The 27900-nt window shown below is 40.6% G+C and overlaps 1 protein-coding gene across 3 annotated transcripts in view; it reads left to right on the top strand.

The window, feature by feature from the left end:
* The first annotated feature begins 14309 nt into the window (after positions 1-14309).
* The window catches only part of LOC148005630 (uncharacterized), a 30456-nt gene continuing 16865 nt past the window's right edge, over positions 14310-27900 (top strand). The window contains exons 1-4 of one of the 3 annotated variants that reach the window (XM_087551470.1): positions 14352-14710; positions 16378-16739; positions 17781-17911; positions 18558-18715. In XM_087551470.1, the coding sequence (XP_087407596.1) occupies positions 17904-17911; positions 18558-18715 (166 nt within the window). In that variant the 5' untranslated portion in view covers positions 14352-14710; positions 16378-16739; positions 17781-17903. Of the gene's footprint in view, positions 14711-16377; positions 16740-17780; positions 17912-18557; positions 18716-27900 lie in introns of all 3 variants that reach the window. The other 2 variants (XM_087551469.1, XR_015620104.1) reach the window with 2 other exon arrangements.

Here is a 27900-nt window from a genome sequence, read left to right as displayed (position 1 = left end):
GCAAGATCATGGATCATATTCTCATTAACAAAACCTCCTCCTCTTGATAACTTCTGTGAAACATAGTTTTCAGTAACCTTTGAAATCCTAATAAGGATAAAACAAAACAGGCTTTGGATGACATTTCCAGCAAGATCGAGTCCTTTGTCACTGCTGGGTGCTCTGGGCTGACAACGGGGAAATGTTTTGATGTGTTTCACCTCAGCCAAGGCTGGCAGGTAGTGCCCTATTTTTGCCACTGTTTTCTTAAGAAGGAAGAATGTGCTGTAAATCCCCTCAAAATTAAAAATAAGGACCAATTATCCCACCCCCAACATCACTTCATTTGGCCAAAATGACTTCTTGTAGAATAGTTCAGGGAGGTCTTAGACACATCTTTCTCCACCCAATTACTGGAAATCTTTTCCTTTATTTATGTCTTTTCCTTTCTGGGCTTCCTGATGGCAGCCTTGGAGAGGAATGTGAATCTTTTAGTACAGACTAAGTAGTGAAGCAGACCACACTCGCGAGTATCATCACCCACTCAATATGAGGGCAAGGAAAACAAGACAAGAAAGAGAATTTTTACCAAATCGAAGAAGACTGCTTGTTGTCAACAACTAAAGAGAAATGCAGTCAGAAACACAAGGTGACTGTCCCTGGAACTACAGTTATCCTCTGAGACACCAGTTCACTGCAACATCAATCAGTGCGGTTATTCTGCTATTTGATTTCAGCAATTGTTTGGCTAGCTCCAGTCAGGAGATCATTAGTTCAGTCTGCAAAGATGAGAGACAGCAATCAATAACTTTTGAGTGAAGAACAAAGGTACAGTAAGCTACCCCTGAAGAATTACAGGACACAATCATGAAGAGCTTTTGTGGGTGGTCAGGTGACAGGGTAAGAGAAAAGAAACTGCATTTCCTCACGAATGCAATACATTTTGAATCAGTTTCAAAGGGTTATCAGAGCTCAACAACGATCTCTGAAGTAGTTAAAATCTTGCCAGGGTTAGACAAGAGTGTGTTGATGTGAACGTCAATTGCCTATTGCCTTTACAAAACAGATGCACAAAACCAGAGGCATGTGCATTCTTGTCTTTGTTTAAAGGGGACTTGACAGACTTAGTACCCTTGTTGATCTTTCCCCACCCAGCCCCTCGCATCTCTCTCCTGAACCTCTGTGAAGCACTAGTCTACTCTGTCTTCCCATGACATCACCTCTTCTTACTTCACATTAGAGAGATCGTGCTGTGCTGGTCTCCACACAAGATTGAGATCCTGTAATGCTGGTCTATCATGTCTGGATTTTTCCGCTGAGCACAATGATCTCAGGTTCTACCCACCTTGGTGCAAATGATACAATTATATTATTTTTGGCTACATAGTTTCCATTGTGTGTTTGTACCATGTTTTTTCTACCCATTTAGCACTTGACTACACTCAGCAGTAACATGCTTAATATGTCAAAAGGCTAGAAAAACTGGATTTGGGAAGAAGTTTTCAAGCATGAAATGATATTTGAGGAAGCAGATAAGTTTAATATATGATTTAAATATTTTACAAGGGAGGCAGAGGCAAGTGGATGGTGAATGTGAAGCCAAACTGGGTTACATTAATAAATCACACTACACAATATCTCTGTGTGATAAAACATGGCGTGGCACCTGTCACTGCGTCACTGTCCGTTTGACAGAAATACTAAGTCACCTACGAAGAAAGAGGGAACCTCAGCTGAAAACATGGCTTCATCACAGTGCTGTTTCCATGTCTGGGAGATATTTTCTCATTTTCTGTATAGAAGGGCCTGGGTTACTCTGGGTGGTGCCAAACCTAGACAGGTGGGCCTGGGATACATAATCAAGCTCACTGAGCAAACCAAGGGGGAAGCCGCTTCCCTCCATGGTTTCTGCCCCAGGTTCCTGCCTCGCAATTCCTGTGTTGCTTTTTGTCCATGATAAACCTAAAGCATAAGATGAAATAAGTTCTCTTTCTTCCTCCAGTAATACAATTCCTCTGGTAACACAACATTTACCGATGCAGCAAGAAGTAAGCAGAACAGGACACCACCGGCATGTACAGTTTTTATAATTTGTAAAACCAAAAGGCAAACCTGACTCAGTCATAACTGTCCACAGGGATAAACTAAGTGAAAGGTAAGTGTGCGGAGTGAAAGCTGGTTTGCTTCCGGATCTGATTTGGACAGAAACATTGTCAAGCTCTCATGATTCTAAGTGGCATAAATGACAGACAGCAGTGTGAATGATCCACAGAAGTGTGAGCCTTGCCTTTGTAGTGTGGTCTGCTTCTCCCTGCTCTTGTAGCCATTTGTATAACTCTTCATGAAGGTTTTGGTATAAGTCTATCTCAGGAAAACTAAGAATATCTCCTCTGGCTCTAGATAAAATCACTCAGGATAAGAAGTCATGCGAAATAACTATTATTAATAACGCTATCATTGTTAGGCCAATGATAGGACCCAAAAGAAGTCAGACCACTGCAGATGCATTGCTTTACTTAATTCCTTCAAGAATTAAGTGGGCACAGAGATGGCTCCACTGTCAAGGGTGAGTGTTCTTCTAAAGACTTGAGTTCAGTTTGTAGCACCCATGCAATGGTCTGCAACTGCCTGTAACCCCAGATCCAAGGGATTCAACACACACAGAACATGCATTCATGTAGACACATTCACATAAGTAAAAATAAACATTTTTTAAATCATAAGAGGTAAATAATATGTGACAGAAAAAGAAGACTAAGTTCATAGAAATAACTATGATGAAATAAGGTAAAGCAAACTTCACAGATAGGCCCATCAATCTGAGGAATCCAAGTCACTTCCTAACCTGACAGCATGAGGCTCCTTACCCTAATTTTCTAATAGCTGAAGAGAGGGACAGTGAACTTCCAGAAAGAAACAACTTCCAAATAGGAAGAATGACAGAGGTGGCCTGCACTAAAGACACACTACTCAGTGTATTTGTAAGAACAACAACCAAACCAAACCAAACGAAAAACCCACCAAGGGTGTGAAGTACAATTGGTCTAGGAAATACTTGTGTGAGACATTTCAGGAGCTCAGAATGATAAGAGCTTGACAATGTTTCTGTCCATCAAAGTTGGGGAAGATTTAAGCTCAAATTCGGAAACAAACAGGCTTTCACTCCAAACACTTGTTTCACTTAGTTTATCACTATGGACAGTTATGTGTGGTCAGAAGAAATCACTTTCCTGACCATTGTGTTGAAAGGCACTGACTTCTCTAAATGCAGTGGATGCTCAGAAGTATGGACCATGGGGACAAAGGAACGTGAAAGAGTATTGATGTGAGTGTATCTGGCAAGAACAGGTAGAATTAAAAGACAGAGATGATAAGGTAGCACTAGTGAGGCCAAAACAGCAGAAAGGGAGAGCACACTGAGAGGCTGTAGGAGAGCACACTGAGAGGTTGTGGGAGAGCACACTGAGAGGTTGTAGGAGAGCACACTGAGAGGTTGTAGGAGAGCATGCTGAGAGGTTGTAGGGGAGCACACTGAGAGGTTGTGGGAGAGCACACTGAGAGGTTGTAGGAGAGCATGCTGAGAGGTGTGTGGAAGAGCACACTGAGAGGTTGTAGGAGAGCACGCTGAGAGGTGTGTGGGAGAGCACACTGAGAGGTTGTGGGAGAGCACACTGAGAGGTTGTAGGAGAGCACACTGAGAGGTTGTAGGAGAGCATTCTGAGAGGTTGTAGGAGAGCATGCTGAGAGGTTGTGGGAGAGCACACTGAGAGGTTGTAGGAGAGCACACTGAGAGGTTGTGGGAGAGCACACTGAGAGGTTGTTGGAGAGCGTGCTGAGAGGTTGTGGGAGAGCACGCTGAGAGGTATGTGGTTCTGAGGACACAGAATATGGTTGGCAGGGTAGAAGGATGGTTGTTCAGGAGTAAACACTCACTTGAGCGACTTTCCTTGACAAACAGAACTTGGAAGGAAGGAGGCAAGCCTCTCAGCAGCAGCAGGAAGAGAATCACAGTGGCTACCATCAAAGTGACTGAAGTTTGGACCTACCGATCAAATTATGTCAACTGAGTGTTTCAATCTGTATGAATGTGAGAAGTTTACAAAGATCCCTAAGTTAGTTACACTTCTATTGATGCAACACAACACCTTGGCTAAGGACACTTCTAGAAGGAAGAAGGAAGAGTTTATTTGGGCTTCCAGTTCCGGAGGGATAAATTCCATGGTGGTAGAGCATAGGCTGTGCACTCACATCTCAAGAACAAAGAGGAGGTGGGAGTCAAACTAGCAAATGCTCAAAGCCTATCCACAATGACATACCTCTCCAGCAAGTCCACACCTGCTAAACTGTCCAAACAACTCTACCGAGTAGGGACTTCCTCAAAGACCTAAAACTATGGGGAATGTCTCATTCCAATGCCTTAATATCAGAGTACGGCAAGTAGGTAAACATGAACAGAAAAGTGAGTTAGGCCTCAAGGATTTGAAAATTGTAGTTATAAAACCTGAAGTGTGTTAATTAATATATGTAGTGTAAGCACTCTCAGAGAATGATGAAAAACATTTGGCAACTGTGGGGCCTAAAAGCCGTGTGGCTAAGGGAGACAGTCTGGAACAAGAGTGAGGTCAAGTCCTGTCTGAACCCTGAAAAATTTTCTCTTGGGACCAAGAGGAGTTAGAACTATTCCTTCCTTCCTCTGGGCCTGCAAGTTCTGGCATGTAGCCTGTATTATCCCTTTGCCCGTCCCCCCACCCTTGAAGTAGTCTCATGGCCTGGTGGCCAAATTGCAGCTATAACTTTTCTCTAAATAAGGACATGTTCATCAAGCACCCGAAATGTCTCCTCATGCAAATGAAGCATTCCCAGTACCTAGGTACCAACCAATCATGTATACTCACCCTCCAAAAAACCTTAACCAGACCCCAAGGTTTATATAGCCCTTGTTATTTCACTGAAAGCCATCTTGGAGAGGGCTGCTTCTCCCCAGCACTCAAGTCACCAACACCCTGCAGAGCCAGCCATCTGGATAAACCTCATTCTTTCCATTCCTGTAAGGTGCTGCCTGGATGTCCTGAGGGCAGAGGCAAAACTGAACCAGCAGGGAACAAGAGCATTTCTCCTCCGAATAGGAAGCTAGGCTTTTTTCTCCCCTCTTGTTTCCAGGAAATGGGTTTGTGTTTCTGAATAAACAAGAATGTTAAAATAAACAAAGAATCTACTATCGGATCAGAATTTTACCAAAGGAAAATTGGGCATCGCAGTGTTTGCAAGCGTGTGTACTGTACAGGTTTGAGCATCAACACGCTCACCTGATACTGGATCACTCCATGCTGGCTTTATTACCCAACAGCATCATATGGACAAAGAGCTTATGGACAACAGAAACCAGTTTGTTTACAGACAAAGAGGTCCATAACCAGCCATTTGGCTGTCCGTATGAAAGGCATTTTTCGTCTCCGAGAGAAGAATCAAAGATTATTGAGTTAAAATTTATATTGCGGGTAACTGTGAGAAACTAGGTGACAGTCTTCCTTAACATTATCATAAAACTATTGCCAGTATTATTACTTGAAAATTTATCTAGAAACAATTTTTAGTAAAAGTTTTAAAAATATTTTATTTGTTCACGCACATGCGTTTGGTACCTGTGGAAGTCAGAAGGTCCCAGATCCTTCCGAGCTGGACACACTGGCAGTTGTAAACCACCTGGCGTTGTGCTGGGAAATAAACTCCAGTCCTCCAAATGGGTAGCAAGAAGTCCAACCCACTGAGCCACCGCTCAAGCCCAAAAGATTTCATATTGCCAATACAATGTGAACTTTGAAACAATCATTCTGATTAAAAGCAGAAGTATGCTTCAAATTAAGCCTTACCTTCTTTTTATTATTTTATTTTTATTATTATTGTTGTTGATGATGATGATGATGTTTCTTGAGACAGAGTCTTACTATATAGCTGTCCTGGAACTTGCTCTTAGACCATACTGACCTTGAACCCACAGAGAGATTCCGCCTCTGCCTCTGCCTCTGCCTCTGCCTCTGCCCCTGCCCCTGCCCCTGCCCCTGCCCCCCAATTGCTGGGATTAAAGGCACACACCACTACCACACAGCTAACCTTAACTTCTAATCTTGAAATTGAGACTCAAATCTTAGCAACATTTTATTTATAAATCATTTGAATTTCATCTTTAGATTTATCCAGAATCAGAAAGATTGTAGGGTAGACAAATTCCCTCCAGCAGCCATTTTCTTCTGTAGAAACCCAGGTGGCACCTGCTTCTGAATAAGGTTCTATCCACTGATGTAAACCGTTCTTTAAACTACAACTGTGGGAAAACACAAGGGAGTGTACAATAAGAGACATGTTTGCCCGAAAGTATAGCTCACATTCTGTCTGATGATGCAAACAGCTGTGCTTCATGCAGTATCTAGTCTGTAGCTTGTGTAGATGGCACCAAAAATGAAAACGTTCTTTTATTTCTTCCAAACTGTGATTCAAGCAACAGATTCCTAAATTATCTGACTTCTATGACAATTCTAGTAAAATATCAGAAAACATATGACAAAAATGAACAAACAAATTGAAATCTGATTTTTAAAGCACACTAAAATTTGCACACCTATCCACATACATGCCAGCAAGGGGAACTGTGGTTCTTGGAAATTCCCCAGCACTCTTTCAGCTTCAGAAAGAATGTAACCTGTTGTGTCCTGTGTACTTCGTGCACAAAGCTGCCCAAACTGTGTGTGCTTTACTACTTATGATGGTGTTATATGCTAATAAAAGTGTTTGCTTCCTTGTCAGCTGTCTTACAGACTGTAGAGAGATGCCTATCCTGATAGCTGGAGACAAACGGGAGAGGAAAATGCTAGCCTGGCACAGTATATGGTTTTCAAAAGCAGGGACAAGAAGAATGCCCTGCAATTTAGAACAGGAATTCAGAAGACACGTGGGACAAAACATAAATATATATGCTGTATTTCAGGATTGTTCACTGATTTTTCTGATGAGAACAAAAAGGACATAAAATAAGGAGAAATGACTGTGTGAGTAATGTTCAGTATTGGGTTTAAAGGCACATGGAGGGGGGAAATCCTGACATTAACAAAGGAAATAGACACCCTTAGAATGTAGAGAACAGTTATCAACAGCTAAGGACACCCAAAACAACTAGGATGTTCTTGATTTCTTTTCTAAAACTCCAACTCAATTTTACAAGGTCAAATCAGCCCCATAATTTAAAATCCATTTTCCCTGGGAAAGAGAAGTATGATTTAAGGTGTCATTCAGTGTGTCTTCTAATGTTCCAAGCCAGTGAGGAGATGAGAGGAGCAGTAAAGAGACACAGAAGGCTCACCTCACAACAGCTGGTCAGCCACACAGGGCTCAGAAAGAGACCAGGCTTTCCTGAGACCCAAAGCCTGATTCCATCCAAGTCTACACAGATCCCACTACATCACTGAGTCCTAAGTACTCTGCTTCTGGGTTCTTTTGCTGAGAAGTTTCCTAGCTTTATGTTGTCCTGAGGGAAACATTGCAGAACCTGTTTCATTCCAGTTGGACAAGAATGTAGCCAGATGGAAACTGTATTTGACTCTTGACTCAACTCTGTTTTAAGACTTCATAAAATAAATAGAAAATGTCCTAGGCTACAAGTAGGCTAGGGTGTCATTATTAACACACACGCACACACACACACACACACACACACACACACACCCTTACTGCATCACAGCTATGAAGTTTTATTAAGTGACTATTTTGTCATTTGTATTGGTCTAATTATTCCAACTACTAATTACTGCTATCCAGGATAGTTTTAGTCAATTTGACACAAGCTAGAATCATCTGAGAAGAGGAAACCGCAGTAAAAAAAAAAAAAAAAAAAAAAAAAAGAGCCCACATAAACTGGCCCCTAGGCAAATTTTTGGGTCCTTTTTCTTGATTTATGGTTAATGTAGTAGGGTCAGTCCACTGAGGGCAGTGTCAACCTTGGGCCGGTGGTTCTGAGTTGTATAAGGAAGCAGAATGAGATGGGTGTGGTGACACAATCTTTTATTTTGTCTTTTTTTTTCCCCCCGGAGCTGAGGACCAAACCTAGGGCCTTGCGCTTTCGAGGCAAGCGCTCTACCACTGAGCTAAATCCCCAACCACGACACATTCTTTTAATCCCAGCACTTAGGAGGTAGAGGCAGGCAGATCTCTGTGAGTTTGAGGCTGAACAGAACTACATAGAGACACTGTCTAAAAGACAGTGGAGGAGGGGGAAGGAGAGGGGGAGGGAGAGAGAGAGTGGGAGAGGGAGACGGAGAGGAAGAAAAGCTGGTTGAGCAGGCCATGAGGAGCAAGCCAGTAAATATCAGTCAAACCTTCATGGTCTCCGCCAGAGTTGCAGCCTTCTACCCTGTCCTGCCTATTTTCCTGCCTTCTCTGCACCTGTAAGCAAATAAACACTTTGCTCCCGAAGTTGTTTTTGGTTGTGATGTTTTATTACAGCCATGGAAAAAGCAAATTAAGACAACGACTGCCACTATGAACTGGCCTTACTTGTTTCAATAATAGCATTGACGTAAAAAAATACAATTAAAAAAATTGAATTCTAATAACACGTATAATTTTTATATTACATATTGCTCTGATCAGCTTTGGTATGGCTGTCAGTTTGGTTGTTTACTAACAAGTTGTAGAGTTAAATAATAATAATAATAATAATAATAATAATAATAATAATAATAATAATAATAATAATAAAAGGATTTTTCCATCCCACACTATGTCGGCCACCAGCGCGCCACATGGAGCCAGCAGGGTGTTTTTATCTCAGCAGACTCTCTGGTCCAGAGTTCCGGAAATGTTTCCACCTGAATCACTATGCTATGTCCCCATGGCGGATCGGCCCATTAATCCAAATTCCGCATGTCCGAACCTTTCTCTTGAACTCAGTAGAGTCGCCGCTGTGGGAAGGAAAACACCACAGAAACTTAATTTAGAAACAAGTGACTCAATCACTGGGTACAACCACTAACATCCTAATTAGTAAACCATACTGGGTTAAATCGTCGGGGGCCTCTAGTTCGTTAGATCCTCAACCCCCAGCTCCTTCTCCATCCCCAAAACCACAAGTCCCTTTTCTCCTCCTCTCTTCACCCCTCCGACCAGGAAGCCCCGCCTACTCCTCGCCTAGTGATTGGCCTCCTGAAATCTTTACTCATTAGGGGAATGTCCTTGCCACAACAAGTTGTTCATCTATGCCCACTCTGAGATTTGTTCCTGCCATTAATTAACAATGTAGTCTGGAGTCAAAACAATTAGCAAAGTTTTGCCCAATGTTCTTCGTCTTGAAATTATTTATAAGCAGTAATTGTTCCTATGCACTCATCGCGATGGTTTGCGGTGCTAGACACACCCATAGTAAATGACCAACAAGCATCAGCTCTCTTTGAAGCCTGGATGTCCTCTGTGAAACCACAGCGCAAGGGCCTGGTCTTCCAAGGTGAGTTGTTTTGTATGTTTGTTCGTTTTGTTTTGTTTTTAGGATGCGATTTTATTGGCCTCAGTCTTCAAGGCCTGTCTTTTAAGGCCTTCTCTACCAAGCTTTTCCTATGTTCTGGGTACAGATTTAAGCTAAAGTTAAGTAATTTCTGGCCCCTTCCCTGGTTTGTTCTTGAGCCCATTTATACATTGAAAAATGTCCTAATTGAAGAGCTTTTCTTTTTTATTCTCATTTTATTTTAATTTTTTTTTGAGACAGTCTCAGGTAGACAAACTTGAACCTTCTAAGTAGCCAAGGATGACACTGGACGTTCTAATTCTCCCACACTTGACTTCCAAGTGACGTGATTAGAGGCATGTGAGACTGTGTCCAGTTTATGCTGCTCTGGGATTGAACTCAGGGCTTTGTTCATTTGAGTACTTTATAACTGAGGTACACAATTTGCAATGCCTTGTTTGATATTTTAATAAACATTTCAGGGTACCTTTCATTCTTATCTATTTCTTTCATAAAAATGCGTCACACATCTGCAACTCACCACTTTGGACATAGGCACAAGGGATAGCTGTGAATCACAAGCATGAAAGCCCTGGAGCCTGGGAAGGACTCTGGGAACTGGGGTTTTTGTTTCTTAATCTATGTCTGCTAGCAAGAAGCATTTCTAAGTGGAGAAACATGAAAACACCAGAGGGAGTCTCCCTGGGTCTCCAAGAGGGATAATTTTCTAGTGGCTTTGTGCCAGGAAAACTGTTTCCCATAGTTTCATCTTCTCCACCACCAAAACCCAGTTTAAAAATGGGTGTATGGTCAGCAAAGACTGTGATCAGTCAGAGGAGCCAAATTGGAAAAAATGTGACTTGGGTTTGTGGTGATTAGTGGTGCCAGGGACTTCCGAGTGGTGTCATCAGAGGGACAAGGATGTGAGTAATACTATCATTTATCTCCTAACTCTCACGTCAGCACAGTGTCTAAAGATGAGGTGACTCAAAACCTCTTTTTATGGTGGGTATGGATGGGAAAATGTGAAAAATAGATCTGGGAATTCAGAGCTACACAGTAATCGTGTCTTACACAGAGAAAAACAGAAACAATTAGAATGTAAGAAAATGCCTATGAAGAAAACGAAGCTAGTTATGACCTGCGTTCTATCCACACTGATGGGAATGCATCAGTGGAAAATCCAATGAGAGTGGGAGGTTGAGGCATTTGAAAATGTTAAAATGGCTCTTCTGTAAGAGAAGTTAGTTTTCCCCAGAAGCCGGGGTTTTGTGGAACACAGACTCTGAGTAGATACAGCTGTGTTAGATTCTGTGAGCTTCTAGGACTTAAATTCCCAGACATTAGCATTTGAGTTCTGGGTGTAGTAAACAAGATAAGTCTCATCTTGTGAGAGGCCTGCCCGATCTTCCTTTTTATCTGGGAACTGGCTGCTATCATGTGTTCTTATGTGTTAGCAGTGACATGGAGGGCAAGTAGAGGGAGATATAGGTGTGACTCAAAGTAAGCATTAAGAGTTTGAATTTAAAGACCTTCGTTTGTATTTGTCTTACATATATTCGATTTTGCAAAGATTTTGGAAAAACAACTAGAATCATGGTCTCACCATACTACACATAGAGCTAGTGTCCCCAACACTGGATGGTGAGCCCAAATGGAGTCATGTTAGTAAATGTGGAGGTGTGGAAAAGTTGACAAAAGCCACAGATTTCTACATGGACAATACCAAAAACTCATTCAGAATCCACACAATGAATTCCTGGTAGTTCCTTCCCTGTGCTGCGTGGAGCACTTCTGTGCAACATGGAGCACCTCTGTGCAGCCTGGGTTCTCAACACAGGCTGTGCGCCTGCTCACAAAGCACCATGGAGATACTGTCTACACTACCTTAGCTCAGATGTGAGACCATCACATGCAGGACTTCCAGTGTTTCTACTGTACATCCAAAGTTGTCTATTCTAGCAATAGTTTAATTCTTTCTACAATTATGGCTTAAATTGTAGAAAACAAATATGTTCCTACTATCATTTCTCAGCATGCAAGTATCACATTGGCATATTCTTGGATTGTGTTGCATTAGGATGTTTGATTTTTTTTAAAAGTCCTGCTTGATGGGGTGGGGACATAGTTCAGTGTATGCTTGCTGATCGAGTATGATAAGCTGAGTTTGAATACTGAACACCTACATGAAAAGCTGCTGTGGCTGTGTGCCTATAACTCCAGCCCAGGGAATGGTTGAGGGATGAAGACAGGATGATCCCTGGACTAGCTTAGTGCTAGCCTAGCTCCAACCTCTGTGAAAGATGTTGTCTCAAGGAAATGAAGTAGAGAGTGACAGATCAGGACTCTTGATGTTTGCTTCAGACAGTGCACATGGACAGGTAGATGTGTGGACCATAACAGATCTGAGCACTCAGCACAGCAAGATGGCGCCTGCTCACAACTGTGCACTAACACACAAGATACCACCTGCTCACAACTGTGCACTAACACACAAGAATGGCTGTTGGAGTTGGCTTGACTCCAAGTTGCTGATTGGGTTCATAAAAAAAAAATCATTCAATGAATTTTGGCGTGGAAAAGAATTTCTAACAGGTTCTGAAGTAGCCTGGAGCATACTTTCACCGTTATAGATTTTATGAGAAACAAGAGTCCCAACATTGATGATTATAAAGTCAAAATATTAATAACCCCTGAAAACTAATAACAATGTTGTATGTTTTACATCATCAAATATTTATTTTACTGTTAGTCCTTTATGTAAAAACCAAGCATATCCATCCCAGCATTATACAAATTATCTTTAAACTTTAATAAAAGGCAAATTGTCATGGATACTTAAAAATTGTTTGCAAATATTGTTGTTAATCAATAGGTATTGGATTGTATTCCTCTTTCATAAACTTCAGTACTCAGAAATGCAACAAAATTCCTTTGGCAAAGAAGAGTTGCAAGTGGAAAAGTCAAGAAGCAATGCCCAGAGAAGCCACTTGTTCAGTTACATGGGGTCAGTTGCTGGAAGGGGGTGGGGGGGGGCACTGTAGCCTGGTGTTGTGTGAAAGGTACCTGAGAGCCCACTGTCCTTTTCAGTCTATGGGAGACGCTAATGGAAAACATCTATAGAGAAGGAAAACTAGACTTTTTACTTTAAGGGTTGGTATTGAATCAACAGATTAAATTGCAAATCAACAGATGTAGAACTCTAGACCCATGGGGTCAATACATGCTAAAAGAGAATTAAAAAATCGAAATGCTTGACAAATTAAATGTTAAGGCTTTTTAGTATTCTACTTGAATATACATTTCATGTGGGTAAAAAAGAATTCAGTGCTGCACAAACTTTAGAACATAGTAAACTGATAAAAAAAATATATCACATAAATGAATATACAATTTTCTCTGGCATTCAAGATTCATAAATACCAATTAAAAGCATAGCTCACTAGAAGAAATGAGAAAAATAAAAACATATGGTTAATTATGTTTATGTAGCAGAAGATAATAAAATATTTTAGATTTTTGAGACCTAAATAAAATATAAAACATATTTCAACCTAATTTATGTAAACATGTACTAGATGCTTACTTTATGCCAGATACTGTGCTAAATATTTAATTGAATGAGCAGATTTTCCTGTTCTGAAGCAATCTGGTGAAGATGCACAATTTGGAGACATATAGATACAGGCCAGGCAGGGTAGCACACATCTACAAGCCCAGTAATCAGGAGGGCGAAGCAGGAAAGTCACGAGTTCATGTCCAGCCAGGATAAAAAGTGAAAGCTCGTCTCAAAACTAAAATGAAACAAAACTGAAACATTCCAGCAAACTGCGGTGAAGGCCTTCACTCAGCTTGCTCAACTCCCTGGAAGGTTTGCAAACTCCCTGGAAATGTAACCAAGATGCTTCTACACCAACTGGAAAGAATAAAGAAAAGATCTAATAAAGGACAAAACACATTCGTCTCTCATAGTATACTTGGAGACTTTGATTTAGGTGTTTTGTTTGCCTTACAACTGCTTCTTTCTGTATTGATAAGCTGGTCCCAAACTCGCAATCCATCTGTCACTGGTCCTCCATTGCCAAGTGCTCACATTTCAGGAGGAAATGTACCTTCAGTTTTAGTTTGATGTGGCTGAAAAAATGAGCATAAAAATAAAGTATCAGTTAATAAAAGAAAATTAAAAGGGTTATACACAAGAATCATGTACACACGCATGTGCAGAATTAGAGCAGACTGACCTGCACTATGGCAGTGTACTAAGCAGGTTTCTACAGGGTTGAAGCCTGTATAGGCAAAGTGGTTTCCTGTGTCTTCGGCCACTGCCCTCGCATCACTCTGCCTGCTGTCCTCAGCCAGCCAGAGTCTGTTTCCACCAACCACTGTGCTTTCTTTTTGTGTTGTTCCTTGTGTCAGTTCCTAGGTGGTTCATCCTGCCCCTATTGGTCATTTTTCCTGGCTCATGCTGTCACCTGTTTGAGTCTGCTGCTGTTAGGAAGGGTTTTCATCATTCGCAGTTCTTATTAGCAGCCAGAGCTATCTCTAAGGTACGAGGAAGCAAAGCTGAAGGGAGACACTCAACAACTCAGATGTACTTGTGAGTTAATATACATGCAGAAGGCCTGTGTTTAATCCAAAATGTTCAGGATGAAAAGTATTTTAGATTCGTGTAGAGAGCTGCGACGTGCCGCGCCTCAAAGATGGCACTGGTTTCCACCTTCCACCCTCCCAACAGTGAGCGCTCCTTGCAGTAAACAAGTCCATATTTGGCTATGTCTGCCTGGCCCGCTAGCTTCCACACAGTGACAGCCTATCTACATGACCCACGTGGCTTGCTAGGACTGGCCAGTGCTAGCTATTTAAGTGTGGTGCAGGGCATTCCCCAGAGAGTCAGGAGAGAGAGAGAAGGGAGAGAGTCAGAAGAAAGAGAGAGAGAAAGAGAGAGTCGGAAAAGAGAGAGAGGGAGAAAAAGAAAGAGAGAGTCAGAGAGAGAAAGAGAGAGAGAGAGAGAGAGTCAGAAGGGAGAGAGGGTCAGAAGAGATAGAGGTCAGAAGATTGTATCAAGGTTCCTGAGTAAAACTGCTTGAAGAAGATCTCCTGTGGTCATGTCTTCCTTGCTGGTCGAGGTTGGGAGCGGCAAGTGGTGGCCTGTACAGGGAACTCCTTGAATCCACCGTAAATGGACTCAACTCTCTCTGAGATCAGAACTTCTTGCAGTCAGGGCAGAGCTGGAAAGTTCCCAAGGTAAGGTGGGACAATAAGGACCGTGGGAAATAAGCGGCTATAAAGTCTCAGGGTAGTGAGCAAGTAAAGTTCGCGGTAGCAGCGAACCAAAAGGAGACAATAAAGTTCCCAGGTTTTGGGACGAGGGTTACGTTCACGGATTAAGACAATAAGGTTCCCAGTTTTGGGACAAGTCGCAAAGCTCTCGGATTGAGACTATAAGGTTCCCGGTTTTGGGACAACTTAAGAGGGACGTAGCTTACACCCGGAAATCTGGAGATCTTTCTGCATTACTACAGCCATTGTTACTGTTAATAGCAGTTTCTGCCGCCGCAGCCATTGCTGTGGCCATATCCCTTACCTCCGTAGTACAGACTGCGGCAGCTGTAAGTAATCTATCCGCAAGTGTTGCAGAAGCTTTAGATGTTCAGGGTAATATTAATAGTTAAAAGCGGGAATTTTGCTGCTGTGTCAAAGAGTCGATTTGCTCCAGGAACAAGCAGATATTATGATGGGTGTGACTTTGAGTTTTATGGTTATATTATTACTCTGGGAGAGAGTACAAGATACAAGCTTTTCCCGTTTCAGACTAAGGAACACAGTATTTTGGGAGAAAGATTTTGTCTTTGTGCTTTTAAAAAGTGTGATTAGGCTCTGGAAACCTCACAGAGTCATACTGATCAGATTTGATAGAGGTAGACCGCCTGAAAATTTTATTCAGGAGCAGCGAACCGAAAGTAAAGTTCGTGGTGGCAGCGAACTGAAAGTAGTAAGACGCGCGGTGAATTTAGCAAGAAACTAAAAATAAAAAGAAGCACCATAGAGAGATTTTTGAGTGAATGCGAAGCCATTGCAACCTAGTTCGCAGCCTCTGGTAATCTCACGGTGGCGAGCTGGGACAAGTTAGGAAAAGACCTTGATTTTGCCCGGGAACAGGGGACTCTAAGACCTGGGGTCCGTACAGTATGGCGCTTAGTGCGTAGCTGCCTTGAGGATCAGAAATGTTGTCAGGCAGCTATAGAGAAGGGGCAAGCTGCCCTAGAAATGCTTCAAGAGGAGAGGTCAGAAAAGCAGGGAAGCGCAAAGGAGACAGACTCAAAAAAGACAGATACAGAGGAGGAAACAGACGAAACGGTTTCAGAAGAAGAGTTACAAGTGTTGATAGATCAATTGCGGAAACAGTCTCTAAGGAATAGACAGAAGAAGAATAGGAAAAAGCCTAAAATGGCGGAGGAACCTCCTGGGTGGTTCCCCTCGGCTCCTCCTCCCTGCAATGTTGTAGAGGGAGGAAGTAGAGTTTCAGGTAGTACATTCTGCCCAGAAGTGTGGAAGGCAGTCTGCACAGAACTACATCTGGCCTATCCTGTTTATGCGGATGCTAATCAACAAAGGTATCATGAGCCTTTAGACTTTAAGGTGATCAAGTCCCTGGCGGAATCAGTCAGGACATATGGCATTACGGCCTCATTTACCATAGCTCAGGTTGAGGCCTTACACAGATTTTGCATGACTCCTAGTGATTGGACTAACCTTGCTCGGGCCTGTCATAGTCTGGGACAGTATTTGGACTGGAGAGCTTTTCTAATTGAATATGCCAATGAACAGACTGCTGCCAATTTCCGGTGTTCCCGAGACTCATGCCGATACGTCATGACCTTTAAGCCCACTCCTCTAATCTGTCTAAACAGTTGTCAAGTTATCTTCTGGGTAATTGGACTGGAGAATTCGATTTCTTAATGGATCAGCTACGTGTAGCCATCGTGACCGTGAACTCCACATGTGCAGATGCTAGACTTGCTACGGAATTGTCATCTTGGATTGCTGCTGCTATGAATCATCTGAGAGAGTGGGCGGGTATGGGAGCCCTAGCTGGACTCTTGCTGCTGGTCTCCCTAGTGAGCCTGTGCTGTCTCTGTAGAATGAGGTTTGTTCAGAGGCGGCACGCGGCTATGGTGGTACAGACATTTACAGCCATTGAAGCAGGACAGTCCCCTCAAGCCTGGCTTACGGTCATTCAGAAGACCTAGTTGCACCTCACCCCTGAGTATATGTGAGTGACCTTGCCCAGAGACGGGCAACTTCCCTTCTACCTAAGGCATGGAAGCTTGTGGGCGACAAGGTGTCCTACGCCGGTTTTAATGAAGGGATGATCCTAAGACGGGGGCGGGGGGGTCACCACGCTCAGCGGTGCCTTTGCCTGCTTGATTAATTAAACAAAAAGGGGGAACTGTAGAGAGCTGCGACGTGCCACGCCTCAAAGATGGTGCTGGTTTCCGCCTTCCACCCTCCCAATGGTGAGCGCTCCTTGCAGTAAACAAGTCCTTATTTGGCTATGTCTGCCTGGCCCGCTAGCTTCCGCATAGTGACAGCCTATCTACATGACCCACGTGGCTTGCTAGTTCTGGCCAGTGCTAGCTATTTAAGTGTGGTGCAGGGCATTCCCCAGAGAGTCAGGAGAGAGAAGGGGGAGAGTCAGGAGAAAGAGAGAGAGAGAGAGAGAGAGAGAGAGAGAGAGAGAGAGAGAGAGTGTCAGAAGGGAGAGAGAGTCAGAAGAGATAGAGGTCAGAAGATTGTATCAAGGTTCCTGAGTAAAACTGCTTGAAGAAGATCTCCTGTGGTCGTGTCTTCCTTGCTGGTCGAGGTTGGGCGTGGCAGATTCGGGTCTTTTTTTTTTTTTCAGCATTAGAAATATTTGAATATCTCTAATGAAATATATTGGAGATGAAACACAGGCCTAAACACAAAACTTATTTATATTCCATATATACCTTAAACTTAAGGCCTGACGTTATATTTTATACATTATTTCTAAAATTGTGTGTAAGAGCAATTTTCCATCTCTGGCACTATATATCTACATTCAAAAACTTTTAAATTTTGGAGTATTTTGCACTTCAGATTTTCATACTAAGGGTGTTCCATTGTGCATGTGCTTCTGGTTTGTCATGTTGTAGAAGAAATATTATTCTTTGTTATGGAAAAGTCTTCATCAAACACCAACTGTCTACTCCACTCTTACTGTTGCAGCTACAAAAACAATGTCATCCCCAAGTCTCCCCACTTTGACCATGAATCTGTGATTTGCTTCCAGGCTCTGACGTACCCATTCAGTCAACCCTGAAAGCCCCTGATTACGTTAGGTGGATGAACACGCAGATCAATCCCAATGCTCGTTTCTTCTATACAGATGTAAATACTGCTTGTATTTCCTCAGATGAAAGGGTGAGATGAGAGCCATATCTACTCTGTGAGAATACATGGTTTGTGCTGAGATCAGAACATTCATTTCTTTCTCTAGTCTAACGATCCCAAGGCCTAGACCTAAAAGCATCTAGCTTCTGTACATTCCAATCATCCATGCTTACTGATTCAATCCACCTTCTCTTGACTTCTGGATGTAGGGAGCTGTATTGGATTTGGGCCTGGCCGCTTTGTGACTGTATGGCCATAAAGTCTTGAGATTGTTGGACAAAAGCCTCTCCCATGAATTTACAGCACAGGAAGAAAATAATCACAGAATGCTTTGAGCCCGGCTGATGCATGTGGAATCAACACCTGGGCCACACCTGGGCACTGGTCAATTCCCTGCTGCCTTTTGATTTCTCAGCCTTTGTCTTTAAGATTTAGGCTGGTCTTCCTGGATATTTCCCTAATTAATTCAGGTCTCGTAGTGGTCTTTTGTTACCGAAGTCACTTTCCCACTGTGCTTCCAGATATTTTCTACCTGGGGAACTTGGGTATATAAGTGGTGAATAAAGCTACAGGAGTCTCTCTCTTCCTCTCCTGGCTTGACACGAATAACGTGTGTGTGTGTGTGTGTGTGTGTGTGTGTGTGTGTGTGTGTGTGTGTGTTTCTTTAATCCCGCAGGCTTTCGTCCAATTCTCGGTACCGTGTCGGTGCAGGCGCTGACAAATGGAGGTCCCACCGAGATTTGAACTTTGAATCCAGTGATCCGAGATCGGGAAAGAAAAGGTCTCCTGATGGGACATCCCAGGAAGCCGGAGCAGAAGCAGGGACGTATTGGGGTAAGATGGGCTAGAAAAGGCCTTGATGATTTGGGCTAGCGTGAGTAAAACTTGTCATAAAAAAAGGGACAAGGTAATGGCAAAGTGTTTTTGCATATGCGTTCTTTTAGAGTTATGTTTTAGTCTTTGGACCCTAATTAGAGATAGTTTACAGCCCAGACATGAGAGAGAATGGGTTTGGGAAAAACAGTCCTCCGGGACTCTCTGTGGATGCTTTGGAAAAAGAGAAAAACTTTCAGAGCTCTCCTGGGAACAGAAGAAAGGCCGGAGACATCCTTCCTCTCTGCTGGCTCCTATTGGAGAAACGCTTATTTCTGGTTCTGGGTTCCATAGGTAGGATATCTGGGTCCCTTTGGTGGGACACCATCTAGTTTTTCCCCTCTATGTCTATTGTCTGTCCTTGGTGCACCAAGCTGTCCTTGTCGCTTGTCAGTTTATGTCTGTGGTTTTTGTTTCTCGTTGTTTAAATGTTTTATGTTTCATGTTCAGAAGAAAAAATGGTAAAAACTTTATCTGCTGGTCGTTCACACCTTGATTTGGTTTTAACTCATTTCAAAAAAAAGGAACAAATGAATAAAAAGCAGTTTCAATCGGCCTTTGGAGCCCTGTACCTGCAGCTAGGAGCCTAGGTCAGCTGGAGAAGCCCAGGGATCGAGCGTCTGCAGGAGCTGATCTTAAAGGCACCTGCAGCTCCTCAGCTTCTATGGTAGAGAGCTGATGGCTGTTTCTCTTAGAAAAATCCCTGACTTATTATTAGACTTAGCAGGTGACAAGGTGCTTCTCTTAATATTACAGCTAGAAAAAGTAAAAATGGTGCTTGGTCTAAATATTAAAGATATGTGTAGCCACTTCAATTTTGTTTCTGATTGGTTTTAAATGTATAAATATGCTCTACATGCCTTGGTTATGGACTGTTGGCTTTTAAGCTATTAGATATGGTTAAAAAAGTGTAATATTGGTAACAGAAAGTTGGTTTAAAACTGCAATTTGGATGAAGTCATTCTAGACAACATGTGGCATGAGCCAACCTAGGGAAACAGGTCTAAATTGAGATAATATTCTTATGGAATTCTTATCCTAGAAATCAGGCTTCTAAAAGAATTTAGGACAATGTCTCTTTGTTGAGGTATTGGAGACCGCACCATCGTGCGTTCATATGTAGGAAATGGCAGTCAAACTTTGTAGCATGAAGGACAGACTCAGCGTTTTGGAGACTGGATTTTGGAGACTAGATTGTTAGAGGTTGAGTTTTGCTTTCCAAAGTTGTGGTTTGCCCTGAAATTATCTGTATTTTGATGCTAATTCCACTGCCCCAAGAACAGCTGCCTAGTCACATACTCAGAACTCAGATGACTTCCCAAAGTTGTGGTTGTGCTCTGATGTTACAAGGACAACTTAAGGATTGTGATTAAGGAGTGCCAGTGTTACATTGACTAACTCAAACTTATTTATAATTTTTTTAAAAAAGGCTAATAGCCTTATTATGTAATTTTGTCACTTTTTCAATGTAAGAAATTAAAACTTTAAATCTTTCAGTGTATATGGAAATTTTTACTACAAACCTTTGCTCTCAAAATGAGCTTTAATACTTGGGGAGTAGCTGTTACACTACTCCAGAAAAGAATATTTGAAACTAATTTTAAGCTTCTAAGAATATGTTAGTTGGCTAAGTACCTCACCTTACCAGAGGACTTAGGTCTTTGTTTGTTATCCTCATTGGAGATAAAGCTTCAGTTGTGTTAATACAGAATTGTAGGCTAGAGTCTTGAAAGTATTTTAAAAAAGAAACCTGGTAAAACATATCTTATTCCAAACAGCAATTAAATTGGTTATTACAAAATACTGATATTTGCCCTATCACATATACAAATTTTTCAGGCAAAATTGACAATTTTACTCTAAACATGCTTTTGTATTTCCTATAAATTTGTGCATACAACCCATAGGAAATGCGCTTACTGTATTTATAGGTAGATATGACTGGATCACTTGTTTATTCTCTTGAGTTTCCGCTGCTTCAGCACAGATTATTAAATTACGTGCTGTAGCCACTGTTTTTAAAATGTTAAAAAATCAAGCTTTCAATTCATATACTGATAGCCAATGTGTGGCTTGTGGTTTACACTTGATTTCAATTACTTAATGGTTAACCAGAGACAGGTTTTCTACATGAAATCAGTGAGTGATGATTCCAGTGTGATTGTCTGACAACTCACTGTCCTTTTAGAGCTCTGGCTCAGACAACTAAATTAAACCATAGACTCATACCTAGCTTTGTGGAAATGATAATGGAGTTGACAACACACCCTCACAAAAAGAGGAATACTCCATTCGCTTACTTTCAACTCCCAGTCTCACCTTGCCAGCTCAGAGATTTCTAGTACGACTGAATCTGGACAATATTTATAGGATTTGGCATCTCTAATTAATGCTTATGTTTAGGTAAATGAAGTTTGTGAGGTGCTGGAGAGATGGCTTAGTGGTTAAGAGCACTAAGTACTGTTTCTTTATAGGCCATTTAAGAACTCAAACTGGATTGCTTGGACCCCTTAACAAGGGAGGACAATGATACCAGACAGATTATAGGCCTTACATAGGAACAATTAGTCAAAAAATCTCATTCTTTATATCACCAAAACAACAATGCTGGAGACAATAATTTGGTATAAAAGTCAATTTATAAATACAAGTGCTCAGTGTCCTCAATTTAATCGTCGAGGACTTATCTTAATAAAAAATCTTAACTATCTTAATAAATAAAAAAGGGGAGTTATCCCTGTATGCTAAATAATGCTCCTTTTATTTCAATTTTAAAATTTGGATGCCAAGCAACACTCTGAGTTTATGGCATCCTACAACTAGGCATACTTCTGCCTAGGTGAAATAGAAAGATCCACATATTGGCATGATCCTGTCCAGGTATTTTTATGGGGAAGAGGGAATCTTTGTGGTTTTTCTACAGGATGCTACAGGAGTGTGCCAGCTGCCTGAGTGGCTGGTGAGACATGCTGATCCTGGGTGCATGAAGATTCAGCTCTCCTGGTTCGGGTCCCTGGAGTCAATTCTGTGCCGTAAATTCATGGGAGAGGCTTTTGTCCAACAATCTCAAGACTTTATGGCCATACAGTCACAGGCCCAAAATCCAATACAGCTCCCTACATCTGAATAAATTGCTTATACCACATACCACCTCGCTACATCCCCTTTATTTCCCTGCACTGCATTTAAGAGCCTCTCTGTCCTGTGCTGTTTTCATAAGAGTTGGGAATATCCTATCTCTGACTCATTCTGTCAAATCTTTCTCTGATTTATCACTTTGTCTGCCCCTCAATCAGACAACACTTTCAAAAATGGCTGCTTACTTTTACAAATTAACCTTACTTCCATTGTTAGGAATTAAAGGTATATACTAAGTGAGTGTCTGTATGCCAGCCAGATCATACTATAATCTGGGGAATGTCTTCATTCTGGCTGAATCATAGAAGTCTTTGGATGTGATTCCTTGCCAGAGCAGCCATGCTGCTGGATCAAAATTCTTTTACATACAGAGAAATTGTTGACAGTAGTGATATAATGAGTTTTAAATGAGTGAATTTATTAAATATGTAGCAGGTAAAATTAAAGAAAAACTGTAAACATATGTTATTTTCTCTCTTTTTTTTTCTTTTTCTTTTTTTTCCTCTCATACAATTCAGACCAACCCCAGGTTCCACTCCCCCTCTTCCCAGTTTCCTCTATGTCCCTTTACCTCCAGATCCACTGCTCCTCCATTTTCCTTCAAAAAAAAAAAAAGAGCATTACAACTGACAATAACGCTAGGCACAAATCCTCATATCAAGACTGAACAAGGCAACCCAGCAAGAAGAAAGGGGTCCCATGAGCAAGCAAAAGAGTCAGAGATACCCACACTCCCACTGTTATCAGTGGTACCAAAACCCCAAGCAACAACCTCAACAGGTATCCAGAGGACCTAGCCAGACACATGAACATTCCTGGATTGTCAGTTCAGTCTTTGTGAACCGCTATGAGCCCTACTTTGTTGATTCTGTGAGCTGTATGCTCATGCCTATTTACCTTTACAACAAATAGTTCAAGAATAACTGTTAAAAGAATATTGATTGTGTTATCAATATTCACTTTTATTAACATATATTTCTTTATCCTTTATAATTTTGTTCTATTTAAACAAATATTTTGCAGTGTTTTGTGTCAATTGAGAACTATTTAGGAAAAATTACCAGGTATGGAGACTATTTGAGGAAGTCTGTTCAGTAGTCAGATAACTGTAGCAAACTTTAATTCCAATTCTATTGTAGCCTTTTCGAAGCTGTGTAACCTAACAGCTGAGAGACTCCAAAATTGCTAGTAAAAACTGAATTTTGTTGTTAGTCAATAAACAATGCTGGTATTCTAAGAATAACTCAAAATATTATATATATATATGTATATGTATATATATCTATATGTATATATATGCAACATAGAAAGATAATTGCATAAGAGAGAGTGTTATCATCAGATACTGTTATCAAAGGATGTTTCAACTTATTGCAAAAATTCAGGATGTGAAGAATTTCATTTTCTGTGCATGAAATACTCATTTATAAAAGGAGGAAGTATTTTAATTTTTTTACACTTTATTTGTGTTTCTGTGACTGGACACATGCTGTCAGAGTATGCCTGTGGTGGTGAAAGGATAGCTGTGGGTTGGGTCTCTCTTTCCACCATACAGGTTCTGGGGATTAAACACAGCTCATGAAAGTGCCACGCAGGACAATAAGCACCACATTGCCTACAGAGCCAACCTGCTGGCCCTCAGTATTTGGAAGAAAGGAATTACATTTAAAATGATTTTGAATTAAATGATTTTGTTAAATTAATTAAAGTAATTTGCCCATAAAGTCCATCCTATTTTAGTTCCTAATAATTTTTTCAGCATCTTAACGAGATAAGTCAATGTGACCAAACTTGTAGACTTCTAGATTTACCAGCAGTAGATAAAATACGCTTGTTTTCTTCCCATTCAAACAGTTGTCTGTTTAGAGAAAAGTAAGTGAATTTCCCTACAGCTAGATAAAATTTATATTGATTACAATAGAGTTAAATTAGACCCCTGACTTTAAAGACATAATTTTGATAATACTGATAGAATATTAGTTGTTTTTATGAATAACTGACTTATTCATCAAATTGAATAGAATGAGACAAATTAAGGTTTTGTGCTTGTTTTGAATTATTTCTTCTTTTTTAAAATTATTTTATTTATTTACATTTCAAATGTTGTCCCACTTTCCAGTCCCCTCTCCATGAGTCATCCCTTTCCCCCTCCCCTCTACCCACCAACTTCCACATCACCCCTCGAGCATCTTCATTCTCTGGGGCATCAAGCTTCTACAGGACCAAGTATGTACCCCCACTGAGGCCAGACATGGTGGTCCTCTGCTACATATGTAGCAGGGGCCAAGGACAAGCACATGTGTGCTCTTTGGTTAGTGGCTCAGTCCCTGGGAGCTCTGAGGTTTCTGGTCGGTTGATGGTTTTGTTCTTCCTTTGAGGTTGCAAACCCCTTCAGCTCCTTCAGACTTCCCCCTAACATTTCCATAGCGGTCCACAGGCTCACTCTAATGGTGAGCTGTGAGCATCTGTCTCAGTCAGGTGCTGGTAGAGCCTCTCAAAGGACAGACATGCCAGCTCCTATCTGCAAGCACAACACAACATCAGCAATAGTATTAGGATTTGGTGCCTGAGCATGGGATGGATCTTACGCTGGGGTAGTCTCTGGATGGCCTTTCCTTTAGTCTCTGGACTCACCTTCTTGTTAAGATTCATATAGTCTGTGAGTAATAACATGGGTATTCTGAACATTTTGGCTAATATCCACTTATCAGTGATTATATACCATCAATTGTCCTCTGGATCTGAGTTACCTCATTCAGGATAATATTTTCTAGTTGCATCCATTGGCCTGCAAAATCCATGATGTCCTCATTTTTTAACAGCTGAGTAGTACTCCATTGTGTAAATGGACCACATTTTCTGTATCCATTCTTCAGTTGAGGGACATCTAGGTTCTTTCCAGCTTCTGGCTGTTGTAAATAAGGCTGCTATGAACGTAGAGGAGCATGTGTCTTTGTGATATGGTGGAACTTCTTTTGATTATATTCTCAAAAGAAGCTAGGTCTTCAGGTAGAACTATTTCCAGTTTTCTGAGGAACTGTCAGATTAATTTCCAGAGAGGTTGTAACAGTTCACAATCCCACCAGCATTAGAGGAGTGCTGCTCTTTCTCCACATCCTCACACGCATTTGCTGTCACCTGAGTTTTTTATCTTAACCATTCTGACTGGTGTGAGGTAGAATCTCAGGGACATTTTGGTTTTCATTTCCCTGATGACTAAGAATGTTGAACATTTCTTTAGGTGCTTCTCAACCATTCAAGAATCCTCAGTTGAGAATATTCTGTTTAGTCCTGTAGCCCATTTTAGAATTGACTTATTTGGTTTTCTGGACTATAGCTTCTTGAGTTATTTGTATATTTTCGATATTAGTCCTCTATCTGATATAGAGTTAGTGAAGATCTTTTCCCAATCTGTAGGTTGCTGTTTTGTCTTACTCACAGTGTACTTTGGCTTACAGAAGCTTTTCAGTTTCATGAAGTCCCACTTATCAATTGTTGATCTTAGAGGCTGAGCCATTGGTGATCTGTTCAGGAAATTTTCCCTTGTGCCAATGTGTTTGAGGCAATTTCCTACTTTCTCTTCTATTAGATTCAGTGTATCTGGTTTTATGTGGAGGTCCTTGATCCACTTAGACTTTATACAAGGTGATAAATATGGATCAATTTGTATTCTTCTGCATACAGACCACCAGTTAGACCAGCAGCATTTGTTGAAGATGCTTTCTCTTTTCCACTGTTTGGTTTTGGGTTCTTTGTCAAAGATCAAGTGTTTATAGGTGTGTGGGTTTAAATATGGGTCTTCAATTCTATTTCATTGATTTGCCTGACTGTTTCTGTATCAATACTATGAGGGTTTTGTCACTACTGCTTTGTAGTATAGCTTGAGGTCAGGGATGGTGATTTCCCACAGAAGTTCTTTTATTGTTTAGAATTGTTTTTGCTCTCTTGGGTTTTTTGTTATTTCATATGAAGTTGATTATTGCTCTTTGTGAAGAATTGAATTGGAATTTTGATGTGGATTGCATTGAATCTGTAGATTGCTTTTGGTAAGTTGGCCATTTTTACTATGTTAATCCTACAGATCCATGAGCATGGGAGATCTTTCTATCTTTTGAGGTCTTTGTCAATTTCTTTTTCAAAGACTTAAAGTTCTCATTATATAGATCTTGCACTTGTACGGTTTGAGTTACACTAAGATATTTTATATTATTTGTGACTATTGTGAAGAGTATTGTTTCCCTAATTTCTTTTAGACCATTTATCCTTTTAATAGAGGAAGGCTACTGATTTATTTGAGTTAATTTTATATCTAGCCAGTTTGCTGAAGTTGTTTATCACTACCAAGAAAAGATAGCCCAAGTGTAAAACAAACAAAAAAACATAAAGTCATGATGATATCAAAATTTCCTATTCTCCTATTTTAAAAAGTAAAGTTACGATGATTTCAAAATCTTTTTCTTTTTAGCTATTTTATAGCCACTCTTCTAGAATATTCAGTAACAAAATCAAAGTATTTAGAAATAGATAAAGGGAGGATTTTATACTGTGGATTAAAACAAGTCAACACCCTTTTATATTATTACACAATTTTATAATCTTTCACCTCTTTTGGATGTTTATTGCAAGCTAAAGTCATGTCACAGTGCCTCCCTTCCCAGCATCATCTCCAAATCAGCGGCCAACAGATTATGTACAAAAGAAACCTTGTAAACAATTTGTTTTCATGTATGAATTTACATTATCTGTCTGCAAGTAATCCTTAAATCCTTTCCAGGCATTAGTTTCAGTTACTTGCCATATAAGAATGACAAGAAGTAAGACAGTAACTAAATTGCAACTATTTCATATTTGATATTAATACAGTCTTAGATATAAAGGCAGAAACTCTTAAATTCACACTCAAGCTTAATACACTCCCTTTATAGGTTTTGATAGTAAAATAAGAAATATTGAATGCTTGTCTTCAACTGCTTTAAATATTTGTAAAATAGCAAATAAAAGGCAAGAGGCAGTAATTGCATCAAGTTTCTGTTTTGGCTTGCTATTCTATATTTGCTTAGTAAATACAGACATAGACTTTTTTTAAATGAGCCTTTAAAACTACAATTTGTGGGTGGAGAGATGACTCAGGTAAATCTAGTAGGTAAGGTATTCAATTGGGCCAGACATAATGACCTCAAAAATCACAGATCTGGAGCTAGGCTTCTAGATTCAATCATGACACTAAGGCTAAGAGAAGATGGGAGAGAAAAGGCACCAGTCAAAGGTGTCAGGTTCAAAGACAAGTGATTTGAAACTTCGGTAAAGCAGACCACAAGATGGAACACAAAGCAAATCTTAACAAGCACAGAAAAGTGGAAAGAATTCCTGTATGGAAAGAATTCTATCCAACCACTATGCAATAACACTTGAAACCAACAACAAACAAAAATATAGTAATTTTATAAACTCATGGAGATTAACCAAACCATCACTGAATGATGAAAAATTCGAAGAGAAAATCAAAATATTCTGGTAACTAAAGGAAAATAAAAACACAATACAACAAAACCTTAGACCACATTAAAATCAGTTCAAGAGGGAAGTGTATAGCCCTAAATGTTTACATTTAAAGATTGGAAAGAACACACTGCTTAATGATGCACCTCAAGAAGTTGTAAAAACAAGAATAATTGAAACACAAATTCAGTAGATCACAAAAATAATAAAAATCAGAACAAAAATTAATGAAATAGAAACAAAAAATCAACTCATATAAAAGCTGACTCTTTGCCTTAGCCAACCTTCACCAAGAAAGAACATGATTGTTCAATGGACAGAATCAGAAATGAATAGGGAAACATTACAAGAAACCTCAGAAAAATAAAGCAGTGGTAAATCTAAAAGAAACGGATGATTTTCCTGATTTATCCAAAGTATCAAGAAGAGATCAACAAACCTCAGTAACAGATCCATAACAAAAAAGGAGATAGAAACCAGAATCGAAAGCATCCTAATGCTAACCTTTA

This window comes from Rattus norvegicus, chromosome 5 (assembly GCF_021556685.1).
Source record: "Rattus norvegicus strain SHRSP/BbbUtx chromosome 5, alternate assembly SHRSP_T2T, whole genome shotgun sequence".
Taxonomy (NCBI): Eukaryota; Metazoa; Chordata; class Mammalia; order Rodentia; family Muridae; genus Rattus; species Rattus norvegicus.
Note: the sequence above shows the minus strand (reverse complement) of the source record. Positions and strands in the feature narration are given on the sequence as shown.